At 45.6% G+C, this 17839-nt stretch overlaps 2 protein-coding genes across 2 annotated transcripts; both read right to left on the reverse strand.

The window, feature by feature from the left end:
• Window positions 1-172: 172 nt before the first annotated feature.
• LOC104254576 (GDNF-inducible zinc finger protein 1) lies at window positions 173-11405 on the reverse strand. Its single transcript, XM_059828547.1, has 6 exons — window positions 11391-11405; window positions 6553-7919; window positions 4510-4604; window positions 3340-3507; window positions 1856-2013; window positions 173-1313 (listed from the first exon to the last, which is right to left on the reverse strand). Exons 2-6 carry the CDS (start codon window positions 7896-7898, stop codon window positions 957-959), a joined length of 2124 nt encoding a protein of 707 aa, XP_059684530.1. The 5' UTR covers window positions 7899-7919; window positions 11391-11405; the 3' UTR covers window positions 173-956.
• A 606-nt stretch (window positions 11406-12011) lies between these two features.
• LOC104261264 (GDNF-inducible zinc finger protein 1-like) lies at window positions 12012-16734 on the reverse strand. Its single transcript, XM_009817229.2, has 5 exons — window positions 15830-16734; window positions 14167-14261; window positions 13780-13947; window positions 13141-13298; window positions 12012-12295 (listed from the first exon to the last, which is right to left on the reverse strand). The coding sequence occupies exons 1-5, from the start codon at window positions 16732-16734 to the stop codon at window positions 12050-12052; spliced, it is 1572 nt and encodes a 523-aa protein (XP_009815531.2). The 3' UTR covers window positions 12012-12049.
• Window positions 16735-17839: the final 1105 nt, after the last annotated feature.

The following is a 17839-nucleotide window of genomic DNA, read 5'->3' on the forward strand; positions in this document are numbered from 1 at the left end:
AGTTCAGAGCAACAGCAAGGTTTAAGCGACACTGAAGAGAAGAGCATTGCTGGCAGATCTGGACCAGCAGAAAACAGCTTAGGTACAAGCTAACAGGAACATGGCAGGAAGCTGCTTTTCCAGCACAGCTGAAGTGCTGCTGTTCACAGACATTTGTACGAGCGACGTTTCCATCTCTTAATTGCCAAGTTGTACGTAAGCTGGAGCAGCTAGAAGATGAAGGCTGAACACAACTGTCAAACTGCACCAGGTTTCACTGAAAGGTACAAAACAAGCCCACCGCCTGCACGGACTCAGCACGTGGCTCCCACTGGCCCATTTTGCAACTAGAGAATCAAAACTCCCGGAGTGAAACTCTACACCTTTCTGAAGCTCGCTCCCATTCGCGGTCCCAAGGAGCGAGCTGCCTCACTGCTTGGATCTTTGGCAAAAGCAGAGATAAACCAACATTTCCTGAAAAGTAATTTAATAAAATTTATTTTCTGCATGAATTTCCACTAGGGAAAACACAATTAATTTCGCTAAGCTACTAGGCTGAGAAACACAACATCGTTTCTCTTGATTGTACATGTGTCATCAAATCAACCGCAAATCAAGCTCCCACCTGCTTTATAACCTCTCTGAACATAGGTCCTTACTTTCACTGCAGGCCAGCTAGAACGAACAAGCTGAAACCACACCCTTTTATTGGTAGGGAATAAACTTCCTGGGACTTCTGGCTGCCTCTACCAGCACCCTGGTGCGGTGTGACCCTGCCCTACCTTCAGGAGATGGAGCTGTACACTTTGGAGGTGGGTAATGACTTTTTTTGAGGAAATTCTGGAAATCCAGTGCATGTCTTTCACATCTAGCCCTGCTTCCTTGCAATAGCTTCCCCTGGTTCCCTCCGAAGGTTATTGGCAAAGTCAAAGGACTATACAAAGGGTGCAGCTTCAACTGGGTTTGCAAATGCCTCATCATTCCATATTCACCAGAGCATGAAGCTGCGGCTGAATAGCGTCTGTCTGCGCGTGCAGCACTGTCAGCTCACTTAACGTGGTAGCCATAAGGGCTTCCTGGGGTCCCGGGGTCCCATCCGACTTACAGTCTGTTCCCGCGGCAGAACCGTTGTCGTGCAGCGCAGTGACACCCCCCGGGACAGCAGCCAAGTTTTGATAGTGGCCGTTTTCAGAGAAAGACAGCAGCTTCTCTGGTATTTTAGGTGACACATCGTATTCTTCGTCGGGAAGCTCTGTTTTGTGACCTTCGTCATTCTTAGATGCTCCTTCAACAATGACAAGGAAGGACTTCCAGGGTGTGTTTTTATCGTGTATCTGAAAAAAAATAACCAAAAAAACAGAAGGTTGAACACATGATGACTGTCCAGGACGCAAAAGCTTGGATCCAGCTCATACCTGACACTGGTAGAAAAGGTCTCTCTTTTCATTCCACATAACCGCCCCAAAACTAGGTCAGTATACGTCCAGGCACTAATCTGTCTCCCTGGTGAGCTTCACATTTGCATGAAGCACTTAAGCGGTCCAGCAGAGAGCCTGGCCCAGAAAGGGAATTCTCTCACTTGCCTGTTGCACGGGGAACACGCTCGGAGGTCACAGAACAAACCTGTAACTGCACAGTCCTCAGGCGTGACCTACACAGGCTATGCCTCAACAGATTAAGAATGGCTTCACTGCAGGCTCGGGACTGAACACAAACCATTTGAGTATTGCAACGCTACGTCGGAGAGAGGACCATGCGCTAAACCCAACAAAAACTGGACAGAAGTCCCCTCCAGGCCTGACAAAGTTGACAGGTCGGTATGTGGCCACAGAAGAAGGCTCTAGGGCTACAAGGCAGGGGGGTGACAGGTTCTTACCGAAGTGTGCCGGCGGAGGGTGGACTTGTCGGTGAAAGTGCGCCCACAGGCATTGCACATGAATGGCTTCTCTCCAGTGTGTATTCGATGGTGCCGCTGCAGCGCGTTCAGTTGTGTGAACTGCTTACCACACTGGTCACAGCAGTAGGGTCGTTCGCCTGAAAGCGGAACACGACATGAAAGCGATGATGTTGGGGTAGTGCGAGGGCTGCTCACTGGGGAACCTCACATAACTCTGGTACTTCATGAAACAATTAAGGCACACACAAGCGTCTTCAGAAAAAAACCAAGATGTTTTCAGAATTCCCACAGTTGGGCAAATTTTGACACATCTGAAGTAAGCAGATCCTTGACAGAATTAAGGACTAGACCAACATCCTGCATAAACCTGTGCAACCACTGAAGCCTCCACATTTTTTACATGTATTTTCCATTAGCAACTAAAGCCCTGCCCAGAATACAAGTTACTCCTTCCTTGGCTGAGGTAGAAAAAGGGATACCAAAAAACTTTCTAACAAATGCAAGCAGTGTCACAGAAAGAGATGACATTCCAGACCAGGAAAGAAACATTATCAGCACTGCTGCGCCGATGTCCCCTGCTCCCCCCACAGTAATGCTGCACTAGACACAAAAACGTAGGAAGCCAAACAAGAATTTCATTAACACAGAGAACATTGGCAAGGACACTTCCTACAGGGTGGCGCTGGATAAGCAAGCGTGGTATTTATTACGCAATGAAAGTGACACGAGTATTTGCAACCTGCTGTATTGCTGAATAACATGGACTTCGAGAGAGCTGAAAAGAAAACTGAAGAGAGAAAGCGTGTCTAAGATTCCATAGGAGGGATGAAATCTAGAGCTAGCACTGGGAAGAAACCAGAGAGTGCTGTCCCCCTGAAGAGGCAGGGTAAGAGGACGTAAAATGGAGAGAAAGGTTGCAAAGAGTGAAAGTGACTGTTCCTGTGTCCTTCCACACTGACACAAAACCTAGGTGACACAGACAGCACCATTTGAAAGTCAGTGTTATTGCACCTATGGTCACTGCTTTCTACTCAAAAAAACAGAGGAGCAGGTGGGAATAAAACAGACACTGAAGAGAAAATCCACGCAGGAGAGAATGCCAACATGAAAGGTGGTCAAGCGGACAAGAACGCGATCAGTGCTCTGCAGTGCTTTGCTCAGAGCTAAACCAGACACAGTTCTTTGGACACTAATAATCCAGGCACATCGTTAACAGTACCTGCATAGCTCTTGGAAGTATTTTGGAGAATCTCTGTAACAGTAAGAAGCAGAGGGAGTGCTAGGAGAAGGGAAGTGGATGAAAGAACACACTGCATCAACCATTAAAATGTGCATGCAAGGTAGGAATTAAAGTAATGGGAAATCCTAGTTGAGAAATTCCTTCTCTGCCTGAATTACACAACTGTGAGGTTTACAGCTTTAAATGGTGGTGGTTCGTTTCAAACAAAAAGAGCACCTCCTACCTGTGTGAACTTTTATATGCTGGTAGAGTGAGTTCCTCTGTGCAAATGTTCTGAAGCAAACTTCACATTTGAATGGTTTGGATCCAGTATGGATTCTGTTATGGTGTTTCAAGTACTCCTTAGAGGCAAAGCTCTTCCCGCACGTTTCACACATAAAAGGCCTTTCCCCTACAGCAAGGGTGAAAAGGAGAATTAAACCAATGTAGCATTTGAGAACGCTAGTAAACACCGCACGCAAAAACTGAAAGGCACGTGCCAGCCTCACAAAAGGATCCAAACGAGTGACAGCAGTGATCTCTGCGTAAGGCACAGAGCTTTCCTGCGAGAAATCTGCACAAACCCCTCCAAGTGCAAGGGCAACCACACCGATCCAACAGTACACCAACAGCTCTACACAGCGTACGGAAAGCCCAGGGAGATCTGCAGCTAGCAGTCTTCTCCCCATCTCTGGGGCATTCTGGCTTCTCTCATCATAAACACAACGCTGCAGGCCTCTGACGAAAGGCCTCCACCTGTACGCACCCAATTTTACCTACATGCGTCTTGAAAAGCGTTCTTAGAATTATACTATATTTCATTGTAATTTAATGTTTTCTGCCACCACACGTAATTACAAATTACTGACAGAAGGCAGACCCTGTTTTAAGGCAGGTCAATTAAGAGATGCACACAACTACCGCACACAACTTGTGGGCAGTACAAAGGGTCAATTCAAAACACCAATTTACACCATGAAGGATACTTGGGAGAAAGATACGTGCTTTTTAAAAGATCAGGATAAGCCAAGACAGCTCTCTTATATTCCTTGAGCTAACCGTTCCAGACTTGTAGAGAAATCATTTTCCTCTTAAGAATTAAACTTTCAACATTTATTGATGGCAGATCTTTGGATATTGAAGACAATCCAAAGCAGCCTCAGTCCACACTTCAGACGTTGGACCCCAGCCAGACGGGAACTCCTCTTCTCTTTAATCAGCTCCTTTTACTCTCTCCACTGTCTGCCTACCCACCTATAGGAACCTTTCTCAGTAAAATCGTGTCTAGGGATGAGAATATCTGATTTTGTACAGAAAACAACAACAAAAAAGCATTTTTTGAATGAAAATAAGATCTCCTGGTTTCACAGCAGGCCTCCTCTTATATGTAGTAAACTGCAAAAGAAAGCCTTACCTGTGTGACATCGTTTGTGATATATAAGCATGTGATTCTGAGTGAACCTGGCACCACATTCATCACAGACAAAAGGTTTTTCACCAGTATGGATTCTGAAATGAGAAAGCAACGTTAAAGCACCGAGGTACATCTCTTTCCTTTGCAGCACAACGCAAGCTGTCTTTGCTTTGTGGCTGCTCTCTGAAGAGCGACTGTATGCTCACGCAAGATTTTCCTGTCTTTTAGAAACCCCTTCAGCTGGGCCAAATTCTGCATTGTGGCTTCTCCAGTGCTACTTTTATTGCTCGATCATGCATGTGCTGCATGAACAAGGCCCAGATCCAGAAATTTCTTTAGGGTAGAAACAAATTTGTAAAGGTAAAAATTGAGTAAAGTTTAGAAAACTTGTATCCAGATAGCCAGACTGAAAGAAAAAATCTAACCACCTTTTGGGATCTGAAGTAAAGCAGGTATCCTTACATGGCTGACACTATTAATAAAATATTCCACACAGAACGTGAGTGACGTGTTCCCTGGCACGCTGCTCTCGCAGGGCCATCAAGTAGAGTCACTGGCTACTCTGGAACAAGTGGCACCCAAGGAGCGGAATAAAAAGATGCCACTTTTATACAGTCAGTTTTCTTGCTGTCACCCCAAGCTTGTGGTATCATCTCCCGAGGAAGGCTGTGTGTACAGGAAGGGCAGTTTACAGAATTGCTGCCTATGCCAGTTTACTCTAGCTTAAATTTGTGAGCCCTTGCATGCTTCAGGACTCTCCTGAACAATGCTGCAGGAGCACAGCCAACAGAGGCCAGTTTTCATGGTGATATACATCAACAGGAAGAGCACAGATGTAAAAATACATACAAAAAGATGAGAAATTCTCACCACAGACTGTCACGATACACAAGTTAGGACAGCGTTGAGTTTCCAGCATTCAACAAGCTTACTGAATAGTCATGGTGGGACGCAATGGAGGAGAAACTCCACTTATGCCCAAACCTGATTTTTTTATGCAGCACAAAGCAGTCAGTTGCAGTTAGGAAAGGACACATGATGAAAGAGAGATGCCACACAGCTGCATCAGCAATAACATCGTAGGAGCACTCTAGCAACAGTTACGCTTCTGGATGTGCTTTCTACCACAGGGAGTAAACCCACTGACTTCAAAAGTGACAGTGAAACAAAGCCGTGGTTAATGAACCCTTCTACCTTGCAGGAAATGCCACCCTGGAATATGCTGACACTACTGCATTCTCTTTTTGGATCCGAGTAGTAGTACTTCGGGATATTTCATCTATACCTCCCTCTCCATGCTTACTCCCTGGCTATAATCTGAACTTTGGTTGCAGATGACGGCTTTGGTAGACTGATAAGAGCAGGCTAAAGCCCTTAATAGCTAGAATTATTGCCCTGATACAAACGTCTCTCCCATGAACTTTCAAGACCATGCATTAGCACCTCCACCTTTGAGTCTTACTGCAATGTAAGCGCTACAGCTGACTTCATCAGCTCCGTGTGGGTGCCTGTGGCGCTTCACTCGCCTCCAGACGGTGATGTGTCAGCCTGTTTCTAGTCACATATCAGTTGTTTTCTATGCTTAGCACCCAAATCTGGTGTTCTTGAATTTAATGCAGAGCCAAATCTTTTTAGAATATTTTCATTCTTATTACATAACATCTTTCTATTGAATATAAAGAGGCATCAAATTAGCTGAAATAATTATAGCCCTAATCCTACGAATAATTTGGCGTGGGGGTTGTTTTTCTCTCGTGAAACACCCCATTGACTCTTAATAGGTCTACTCCCATGTGAAAAGTTAACTGTGCACTTCAGCAGCAGTGGGCCTCGGCCCATGCACCTCTACTTTGGCTTAAAGAAAATTACAGCAACTCCCTTAACCTGAAAAGCGGGGCGGGGAAGCTATGAAAAAAGGAAATACGGGAACTTTCCAGTCAGTCACGTTTTACATCCCCACTTCACTTGAAGGCTCAAGGTGTGTTCCAGGGGATTCTGCTTCTCCCCCCAGAATCTAACAAGGCCAGTGAAGTCTGTTCATACCTCATGTGTGTTTTAAGTGCAGAAGGCTGAGAAAATTTAGCCTCACACTCTGTGCACCCATAAGGCTTGTCGCCTGTATGCGTCCTTTCATGGAGCCTCAAGGCAGTTTTGGAGCTCAACCCCTTTCCACACTGTTGGCACTGATGACGCTCCCCACCACCCTCATGAACCTGGAGAATGTGCCTCTTGACGTCCTTCTTCCTCTTGAACTTCTTACCGCAGAGCTCACAAGGGAAGTGGCGCTCGCTGCTGTGGACATGGCGCTGATGGCTTTTTAGGTTGCACCGGTTGGCAAAGGTCTGACTGCAGGTTTCACACCGATAAATTATTTCGGCAGCAATGCCGTGGCTGTGCTTTATGTGCTTTAGAAAACTCTTCTCATACAGGAATTCCTTCTCGCATGTGCTGCACTTGAAGTTACTGCCTCGTTTCTTTTTATCCTCTTCAGATTTTTTCAAGTTTTCTTCCGATTCAAAGTTGCCATCGCATTCTTCACTTTCAGGTTTGATGTTGTTCTCCGCTTGCTCCTCCTCTCTCTCCGTATCACACATATCCTGGTCTTGAGGATATTTGTCTTCTTCAACAGCAACCTCTGCATTCTTCTGCTGCTCTCTCAGCCGCCTTGTGTATTTCTTCTTGGGGATTTCCACAAATACTTTCCTCCCAGCCAGTCTCCCACTTGCTCTTCTGATTTTGGCATAAGGAGGCTTCATCATCTCCTTCTTTTTGTCCATTTTCTCTTTTGATTTGGTAGCCGGCATCTCAGGAGACATTCCATTGCTGGGCCTGCCTACTGGGGAATCTGGAGGATCCAGAGGACAGTCTGCCTGGTCAGCTTCTGCCACAGCAGCTGCTTTGGACTCGAGCAAAATGCTTGGCTGGGTAGCGCTCTCTTCCTCAGAGTTCTGCGATTCTGAGAAGTTTTGCAACTCCAACAGCACCGATTCAAGCATCTGCTTCTTTAATTGAAAGCAGGTTTCCGAGAGATCCAAGCACTTCAGCTTTTCAGCGATTTCTAGCATACGCTGCACTCTGTCTTCTTCCACTTCTACCTTAGCAGTGTAGACAAACTCAAGAAATGAAGCAAAATCAGCAACCTGGACCTCGTTCAAGAACACGTTGGTCCTTGGGCCGTCCATGCCCTTCTCATTAAGGAACACCTCCTTGAAAAATTTGCTTGTTGCTGCCAGTACAGCCTTGTGAGCAACAAACTCTGCCCTGACACCTTGATACTCCACGCTGACAGTCACGTCGCAGAGGTGGCCCAGGAGACGCAGCTGATGCATTTCATTCAGAAGGTTGATAGGCGAGGACTTGGATTCCAGTAAAACTGCATTACTTTCCATCTTTCTTCTCTCTGCAAAAAGCTGTTAACAACATTGCACGTTAGCTATTTGCACGCAAGCTAACGAAACTCAAAGATTTCAGTGGCCAAAAGTCACACCCAGACTTTCGAGAGTGCTTCACTTCAAATTTAAGCACGTAAGGCGCTTGAGCTCAAGAGACCAGACTTTCAAAGGAGCATTGTGAAAAGTCTGGCTAGAAGAGCAGATTTCAAGAAGTGTCACCCTAAGCAGTCATATCTAAAACCATGCCGCCAGTCATACACAGAGATTTCTCTGAAGTTAATTTGAGTTTAAATCTCAACCGTAATTTTACATGAAACACTAGAGACTATTAGAACCTGTAATAGGGACAAAGCAAACAGAAGATCATCAAAGGAAATGTTCTCATTAAGGCATACAGAATTAAGAAATTATTCTCCCCCCTAATCAGGCAATAAGAGAAAGGTAAGATTAAGTAAAAGTTAACTGCAATCCTAAATAAACACTTCCTTAAACAGGCTTTGAGATAAGACTTTTAAACAAAACTTGGATAAAATTCCAAATGCTTAACCAACCAAAGCATAGGAGACTGCATAATCATATTCTCAAACTATAAAGCTAAGAAATCGTAAAACTTCCTCCATGTGTTTTCTTTTTTAAAGAATTCATCACTCAAAATGGACTTACAGTCTCTAAATTTTGAATGCCCATTTGTAGCCTTACAAGGGCTTCACCATTTCCACTACCGTTCCAGTTATGTTGCGTTTCCAAGTAATGATTTAAGCTGCTCCAAAATTCTCAAAAGAACGGAGGTTTTTTTAAAAAAAGGTTTGATCCCAGAACAAACAATATTTCTGTGAACTTTGAAGATGCTCTGAACAACACCCCCTGCAATCTATTGAGTTTCACTGTGTTCCTAACAACTACATATGCATGCATTTTGAATGTGAAGAATTTCTTTCCACTTCCTAAAAGTTAACTAAGGTTCCTTTTCTCTATACGTGCTCAGCTGCAGTAGACTTGCACACAGGACACTAGAAATCTTGCTCAGAAAAACAAATCAAAAATAGTGTACAAATGGAACAAAATTTGTATTAATATAACAGTAACGAAGCCCTATTAAGCGTAAGAGAGACACGAGAGTAATATCCATAGCATCAGAAAGAGATGCTCCTTCTCTTCCCATCGAGCTATAAACTCGAATTTTAGTCTGTACTCATTTCAACAAACCAAAAGTTAGACTCACATCCCAATACAACTTTCTGTTAAAGCAGTTTTAATAAAACATTTTCAAGAAACTGTAAAATTGAGAGCTACAAAATACACAGATTCATGGAGATCAGTAGTAGCCATGTAAAATCAATGCTCCATGGACTTGATACTACAGACAGTAAAAAGCCCCAGGGAGCCCCTGCCCTAAGGAGTTTACAAATAAGGCAGACAAGACCTGAGGGAAGAAGAATCATTTCCCCAACCTCACACAACAAGCAAGTGGGAGAACAGGGCACCCAAACCCCTACCTTAAATTCTACAGAAAAAAATTATCCTCAGAACCAAACCTTTCCTGTTTCCTAGCCTTTGAGTCTCCAGCTCAGTAAGCTTACTATTAAGATTTAAATAGTTCCATTAACGTTATTCTAACAAATACCTAAACCCCACTGTTTGCTAGTTACTACACCTAAAACAGAAGACCCAGGAAGGGGATAAAGAACCACCTGTGCCAGCTCAGAGCTCAACAAGCATCTCAAAACACTGTCCACTTATACAAGCAAATGCTACACTTCAGTTTTGATAGAAATTTTGTAAGAACGAGAATGACATGATTTGACTCCTGACAGAAAGGCTGACTCTTATAAATAAGCATAAAAAACGATATTTAAACTTTGCTCCCCTTTCTCCAGTCACACTGAGATTTTTTTTCCTCCCAGTTGTACAACACACTAGCACTCCACATATTGAGGATGAATTAAGCAAAGACTCACTGAATGCTTTATCTGAAATAATCAATGATATAAAAACGTAACATTTTTTCCCCAATGCAATTATTTTCGAACTACTTATGTTATTTCACAGCTACCCATCTAATTTCCATTTGAGCACACAGCAAAAGCTGTGGTCACATGTAGACAACAGCGATCCCCAGCAGGAAACAAGAACCCAAACCACAAACTTCTCCCACTGGCGTGAACGAGCTCGTAACTGTACTCAGCGAGCTGCTCGTTTCAGGAGCTGACCACAGACACTTTGTGCCGATTCCTTTTTTTCTTAAGGCTGCAAAGCAGAAATCTCCTGTTCTTCCCACCGTAGTACTTGCAGAATCAAAAGCTGCCATGAGAACACATCGCTCGCTCTCATCACTAGCCTTCCACTGGTAGGGAATTTGTTCAGAGGAGGAGCAGTAATCCAACACGCACAGTACGATACGTTGCGCTGTGAAGGCTTTTCACTGGCTCTCCTGTGGCGAGGATACTGAGCTACTGAGGACTGGGCTGGCGCAACATCTTCAACTATTACATATTCATCCTAAAAATGACAAGGCCTGAAAATCCGCAAATCGAGCCTGCTTACTAGGACTAGCCTGTAGAACAGATTCAAATAAAAGCAACTCTTGCATACAGTCAGCCATCACACGCCATGAATGTGTCCCCTTCCAGAGGCAAAACAAGCTGAAAAGAGATAAACAGAAAAGCCAGCTAGATGTAGCAGATTGTGAACCCACGAGCTTGTCTGCTCTTCTGCACCAACAATTCCACCCAGTTTAACAAGAGACATTACTGCTACGCACCAACCTGCCTCATTAGGATTGCTCCAACTACTGAAGCTACAATAATGGCCCTGCAACAACAGGCACGGTCCGCAGGGCTGAAGCAGAAGTTAAACCTATGAAGCAAAGGACAGCACGCTGCAGCAAACACCCAGGCCGAGTTTTAGATGACAGGCTAGAGCATCCCGCAAGGACCGGGCAGCCCCTGTGAGAGTGCAGGGGCACTCGGAGTCGTGCACTGACCCCAGACCAGGCCAGGAGACTCCTGCATGGAAAGAGCATGGGGCATCCTCGGTGTCCCCTGCTTGCCACCGCAGCCCGAAGAAGACGGGCCTGGGGACGGGCTGCAGCCCGCACACACGTCTCTCCCCAGCCGGAAGAGCAGGCAGCTGCCGCCGAAGGGACAGGACGCCCAGCTGGCTGCCCGCACCTAGCGCGGGCGATGAGGCTACCTGACCTCCCTGCTGAGGGGAGATCCCCCTCCCGCCCTCCGCTTCCTCCCCCCACCCTGCGGGAACGGCCGTGGATCACACGGGAACGCTGGGAGCACGTCCCGCTACCTCCCCACGGCGGGGGCAGGGCGGAGAGCAGCCCCCGGCGCAACGGCCGCCGCGCCGAGGGCAGCGGGCCCCAGCAGCCAGCGGCTGACGGAGGCGGCAAGGCCGCCGGGGGGGGGGGTCGGGGACAGACCCACCATCGCTACCCGCCTACGGCAGCCCGCGAAGGGCCCTTCCTGCCCCCGCACTCACCGGGCCGCCCCGCAGCCGGAGCGGGCCGGGCCGCGCCGCTCCTCACCGCGCAGCCTGCGGGCGGCGGCCGGAAGCGCTGCCGCGCGATAGCCCCGCCCCCCGCCATGACAACGGCCGTTGGCAGGGGACGGCGCAGGCGCGGCCGTGACGCGCAGGAAGTGGCGTCAGGCTGTGCGACGGGCGTTGCTAGGCAACGCGGCCCGGGAGGGGGGAACATCCAGCAGAGAACCCAGCCCTGGTTTTACTCTTACCAAATTAACACGTTTTCTGCAGTCAAACCTATGCAAATGAATCGGTTACGGGATGGGTGGCCACCTAGGGGTCATGAGCGCATCTTTATTAAACCAAAAAGCAGTAATTTACAGCGACAGCACGGTACCGCGTCCGCATACGCACACCGACCGGCACAGGCTTTCCCAGAGAGAGACCCCAGGACGCATCCACGGCTTTGTAAAAAATAAAACTCTGTACGGATCTCACATCTAACCGGCATAAACACTTTTAAGCCTTCTCTGCCTGCACCGTCTGCAGCTCCAGCCCACCCGCACCAAGACGACACCACCCCGCAGAGCTTAACCAGGCAGCCGCAACGAACGTGTGCGGTAACTTGGCCTCCTATGACCCGGAGAGACTGCACGGCTTTCTGGCAATAACTGACCTTATAAGTATAAAAGGGAGCGATCCGTGTCTTCCGCATTGCTGACACTAGATGGCACATGTTCTATTTTTTTAAGAACAACACTTTCTGGTTTATAAAGTTTACCTTGGTCAACTGACCAAATTTCCGGCCCAGAGTCTTCGCCCACACAGGCTTCCGAAAATGTTTCTATTTTGGACCAGTTATGGTCTTTTTTGGTTGTAAGATCTATTACGAAACTTCTCCATTGAGCATTCCGGTCATGAACCTAGGAAAAAAAAAGGGGGGGGGGGGGGGGAACCAATTACATCTGATTTTTTCCTAACAACAACTTTAATAACTGAAAATTTAATCCAGTGCAAAATCAAATAGTGTCGGGGTTAACTCAACTGTGCTCAAATGCAAAAGCTGAACTCCGAAACACAAGAACAAGTCTGTTTTGCCAACTCTGCACTGATTTTCTGGCCCTGCTGTCAGGGAACGCTTCCAAAAGAAGCTAGATTTTTAGCATACAGGCAAATATTAACTTAAAAACTTGTAATTGGAAAAAAACCTTATGTTCTGTCTTAGCAGTCACTTCAAGGGCCCAAAGGTCTTTGAAAACAGCTTAGCAATCCATTTTTTACCATATTGCTGTGCTGGAAACACGTAAAATCATATTCATCAAAACGAAGACATTATAAACCATCACGTTATGACCTCTGTGTAAGAGATTTAACAGACTGCAGAGACTGCAGTAACACAAAATGCGGTACCATTCCTTTTTTGAGAAAAGGATTCAATCAGTAATAAGCATTTTAAATAACCACTAAGATCAGATTTTCCTTTTGAAGACAATGCAAGTACTTGGATGATGACTGGTTTGACAGCCAGTAGTGGGAGCTGCTGCGCTGCTGGAGGAAAATTCTGCACGCCAGAAATGTTTTTAAAAGCTGTCTGTAGATGGTAGAGCAATCTCCTAACCCTAACACTCATTCTTCCGCTATTTTTAAAAAATAAAGATCAGAACTTAAGCACCAACGTGAACCCTCATTAAGCCAAGAAACGTCTCTCAGTAGTTAAATGTCACCACTGCAGTTTGCCTGCCACGAAGACACCCGAGGGGCAACGTACCAACACGTGTCTGCGCAAGGTGGACATGTCTGTGAAGGTTCTCTCACAAGCTCTGCACTTGTACGGCTTTTCCCCAGTGTGAATGCGCTGGTGGCGCCGGAGAGCGCCCTGTTGGGTGAACGCTTTCCCACACTGTTCGCAGAAATACGGACGGGTCTCTAAAAACAAGAAAAAACACCCCAGGAAGCACAGAGTTAGAAGGCAGGTTCTTTTGGCCTTGATTTCAGCAGACAAAAAGTGTAAAGAATTTTTAAAAGATCAATATTGATAAAGTGGTGTACATAGGAGATATGCACTTCAGGCCCCGGTTTTTAAGGTTATGTGATAAATGTTTCTTGGCTACGAGGGAAAGCCTGAGAACAGCTCCCTGCTCTTGCAAGGGGAATAGCAGCAACTAGAGCCCCTCTCTGCTCCAACGTCCTTCAGCAGCACAAAACAGGCCTCCGTCTTCTGGGCAACCATCATGCCCTGTTTAACAAGTCAGGATTGATATGAGCCCTGCTTCTCCTCATCACCTAATTCAAGGAGCTTATAAAAGCGGTTCTGGAATAAAATGTCACCACCCAAACTAGAAAGTACTTCAGACCCAACCTTCCAGTGCCGTTTATTTCCCCAGCCCCGATTAGTTTGTTTCATTACCTGCATGGACGTTACTGTGCTGGGCTAGCGAGGCTCTCAGTCCAAACGTCTTCCCACAAATCTCACACTTGTAGGGCTTAGCACCCATGTGGCATCGTTTATGGCATTTTAAATATTCGTTGGTGGCAAAATGTTTTCCACACACATCGCATTTAAAAAGGCGCTCTCCTGAGTAAAGAGAAAAAGACATTCTGAATTCTTTCAGCAGAATTTTTTACTTAAAAGTTGGTTTTCAGATGTCTTTCTATCCCTAGCAGTTCCTTCCCCATACTTGAACTCTCTTCTGTAAGTTACAAAAAAAAGCACGCATCTTTTTCAAATCCCGGCCAGCAATTTCTAGCAGTGTAAAGGGAGGCGATGGGAGGAACAGACGTATTTAATGCCTACCTGTGTGGGTCCTTTTGTGGCCAGTGAGTTTGCCTTTATCAGCAAAGCAAGCCCCACAGTCCTCACAAATATATGGCTTTTCCCCTGTATGGGACCTAAACGGAGTGAAACACAAATGACTATTAATAAATCAGCTCTTGTAGTACATTCTTAAAATAATGTATTTGAAATTACATTCTACACACTACAGGCAGCATCCTTCATTTTTTAAACGAAGTGGAAAAAAAATACATTCTGCTCAGTCAGGAAATAAAGCGTTTGCCAGCAGAGGTGCTACACTAAAGCACTAGAATTCCCATTTAAGGTTTACCTTTTCCTTGCTCTCAGGCCCTACAAAATCCACCTTTCTTTCACAAAATACAGCTCATAGTATAAGCATCGGAAGGGAGAAAGCAGGGAAGATGACAAGCTGCTGCTGCTGCGCTGGAGACTGAAAGTGCATCCAGACTGTCCCCGGCACAACGCCAGCACCAGATCTCTTGGGACACTGTGGGACACATTCTTGGCTTCAGCAATCCCTCAGCCTCATGTCCTCTGGCCTGCAAACTTTAATTGTCAGGATATTCCCACTTTTAAGATAAAAGGCACTAAGTGAAGTCAGGCAAGCAGTATTTCTGAACACATGCTGGACATCTGATTTTAAACTAGCTCAAATCAGAGAAAGTCTGAGCCTAATGTTTGGTCTTAACATTGTGGTGACTTCCCTTGTTCCAACTCAAAGAGTACGACGTGCAAAAACATGGATAATTTTGAGTTGTCAGGCAAAATGCTGCAAATATGAAACAGCCAGTTACCCAACACAAACCCCATGAGTCACTGTTTTGTTGCAGTCATACCGCATCTCACACACAGGGCAGCTCTGCTGCATTTCTGCTGACACAGATTATCTTGATATTTCAGATGTTTTGCTGATCCTGAATCAGTACGCCTCACAATTTTAAAAATCATTGTAAGAACACTTAGGAGACTGAAGAAAGCTACTGTCCCCACTGTATGGGTCCACAGTCTCTAGTAATGGGGTTTCTCTCACCTTGTTTAGCCCTCCGACAGTTAACCTCCTCTTGTAAGCTATCTGCTATGCTCCCTGTTTGGAGAAAGATGGGAAATTCCATGGGATGATTCACCCTTCTCCTGGGAGAGGACACATTTAACACAGACACCACTGGAGAGCAAAATTCATCCAGTCTAGCTCCAGTGACTACAGAGGGAGCCCAGATGAGAAGTCCGGCTTTTGTACTGCATACAAGAAATGAAATCCCACACTAAATGACTTGCTAAGGGCGATAAAGAGCGGAGCAGGGCTCAGCGTCTGCATCTCTAAGGTCCTTGACTAATTCTTCAGCCTACGCTACTTTTCATCAGTGAAGGCCATCACCTTATTTTGAAGACTGTTTCAAATGACTGGCTTTTACTTACAAGTTCAGATAGAGCACCTGTTTCAAAATCCCTACCAAAACTGATGCAATGACCAGATGCAGACAAAGCCTTTACGTAAAAGAATTAATCACAAATACTACAGAACAAATGATATCCCAGTGTTCCTGTTTTAAGCACACGCAAGGAGAATGACTCAGAACTGAGAAGTCAGAAGAGGAAAAAGAAGTGCTGAAGTACACTGGGCATGCAGCGAGCGGTAACAGGAGAAGCAGTACTGTAGGCTGACCTGGTATGGATCTTAAGTTGTGATGGCTGAGCAAATTTTGAATGACAAATGCCACATTCATAAGGTTTCTCTCCTGTATGCGTCCGCATATGAAACACTAGTGCTGTTCGGGAGCTGAGGATCTTCCCGCAGACAGAGCAGAGGGGGCGTTTGACTCTGCCTTCGTGCTTCCGCACATAATGTGCCCTCACATCTCTCTTTCTTTTAAAAGTAGCACTGCAAAGGGTGCAGGCAAACTGCCTTTCTTCAGTGTGGACACACGCTCGATGCTCCTTCCAGCTGTTGTAACTAGCAAACGACTTGCTGCAGATGTCACACTGATAGACTTTACCAGGCAAGCACTGATGGACATCTCTGCAGTGATCCACATACTTTTTCCGGGAAACAAACTGCTCATTACACTTATCGCATGTTATTACATAGGCAGGTTTGTTATTCACCCCACTTCTATTTACCTTCTTTATTTTAAACTCTTCATCTGATTCTCGTTCTCCACCATCCTTCTCATTAGAGTATTCATCATCCTCATCGTCCTCCTCAATACAGACCTCCTCATTATCTCTACTATCTTCAACTTCTGAATACCCCGCTTCGTAATCTACCTCCTCCTCGCCCTTCACACTCATTTCACCTTCCTCTTCATCCCCTTCTACATTCATTTTTTCACTTCTTGCTTCAGCTTCCTTACATATCCGCTTCTGTACTTCTTGCTCATTGCTACAGTCTGCTTTGGTAACAGATGAACCCCCGGGTTCTTCTTCACGACTTGTGGCCTCTTCGTGCCTCGCACGCTTTCGTAGTTCAGCCTCCGATGTCCCATCCCACATCTCTCTGTCAGGATCTTTGTCACAGCTTGTTGCGTTTGGTCTATGTGCAGGCGGAACTACCATCCAATAGACAGGCATAAGTTTCTTCTCTTGCCCAGACTCATGGATTTTTCTGTTAAAACAAACAAACAACAGAGCACAACTTCAATCGGTTTAATTGTTTCAATTCAGACACGTTTGCCTCAGAGGAGGAGTCATTTCCTTCTAATTGTTCTTCACACCATTTAAGAAATTAACAGCATGTTTGGAGAGCCGCGAACAGGGAAATCTTGTGTAGAGTTAGACAGTTAATTAAAGCAAATTAAAAGGTCTCAGTTCATCAAGGATGGTGCCTCTCAGGTACGCATATTCGTCATCTGACTAGTGACATAGGATGGACTGTAAATTTTCCTCCAAGGCCATGGTGGACAGGGTAAGAAATTATGGACTTAAAACAAGGGAAATATAGATTAAATGCCCATATGGAAAAACAAAACAGATCTCCTTGTAAGCTATCAAGTGCAGCAGTTAAGTCTACTTATCACTATCAGTGCGAAGAACAAGCTATGTCATTGCACTCATGATACATCTGGAATGTTTTTTCTGCTACTAGACTGAACTACAAACAAATTTTGACATTTTTTACAAGGGAAGCTGGGATCCAGTAGAAAACCACCTATCTCCTGCAACTCACAGGCAGGGTACGGAGATGTTTGACATGTACTGCTGCTGCAGTTCTGGAAACTACCGTGCAATTTCAACATCATCTTCTCAGTCAGGCAGCACTTAATAAGCCTATCTGGAAGCCACGCTACCCAGCAGAACAGCACGCAGGACATCTGGCCCATGAAAAACATACTAAAAAGCACCACACTGCCCTGATGTTTATGAAATGGGCATTCTCCTGTGCATTTTAAACAGATGCCGATTCTTTTCAGGCCCCTACTTAAAAACTCAAATCTGAGGCTTCCAAAATCACCTAAGGGATCTGGCTGCACAAGTCCCCTTTGATTCAATGGGAAATGTTTCGCTAAATTCCCAGTCTGGGAGGCCTCAATCCAGTAATCCGGACTGAGAGCTCGATGAGGTCAATGGAAAAAAACTGCGCCGATTTCAACACACTTCTGATCAGATCCAAGGAATTCTGCAACTAAAACAGAGAGGACTCCAGGAACGCTTTTAACCTGGCACCCAGAGAGAAAAC

The sequence above is a fragment of the Gavia stellata genome, chromosome 23 (assembly GCF_030936135.1).
Source record: "Gavia stellata isolate bGavSte3 chromosome 23, bGavSte3.hap2, whole genome shotgun sequence".
NCBI lineage: Eukaryota > Metazoa > Chordata > Aves > Gaviiformes > Gaviidae > Gavia > Gavia stellata.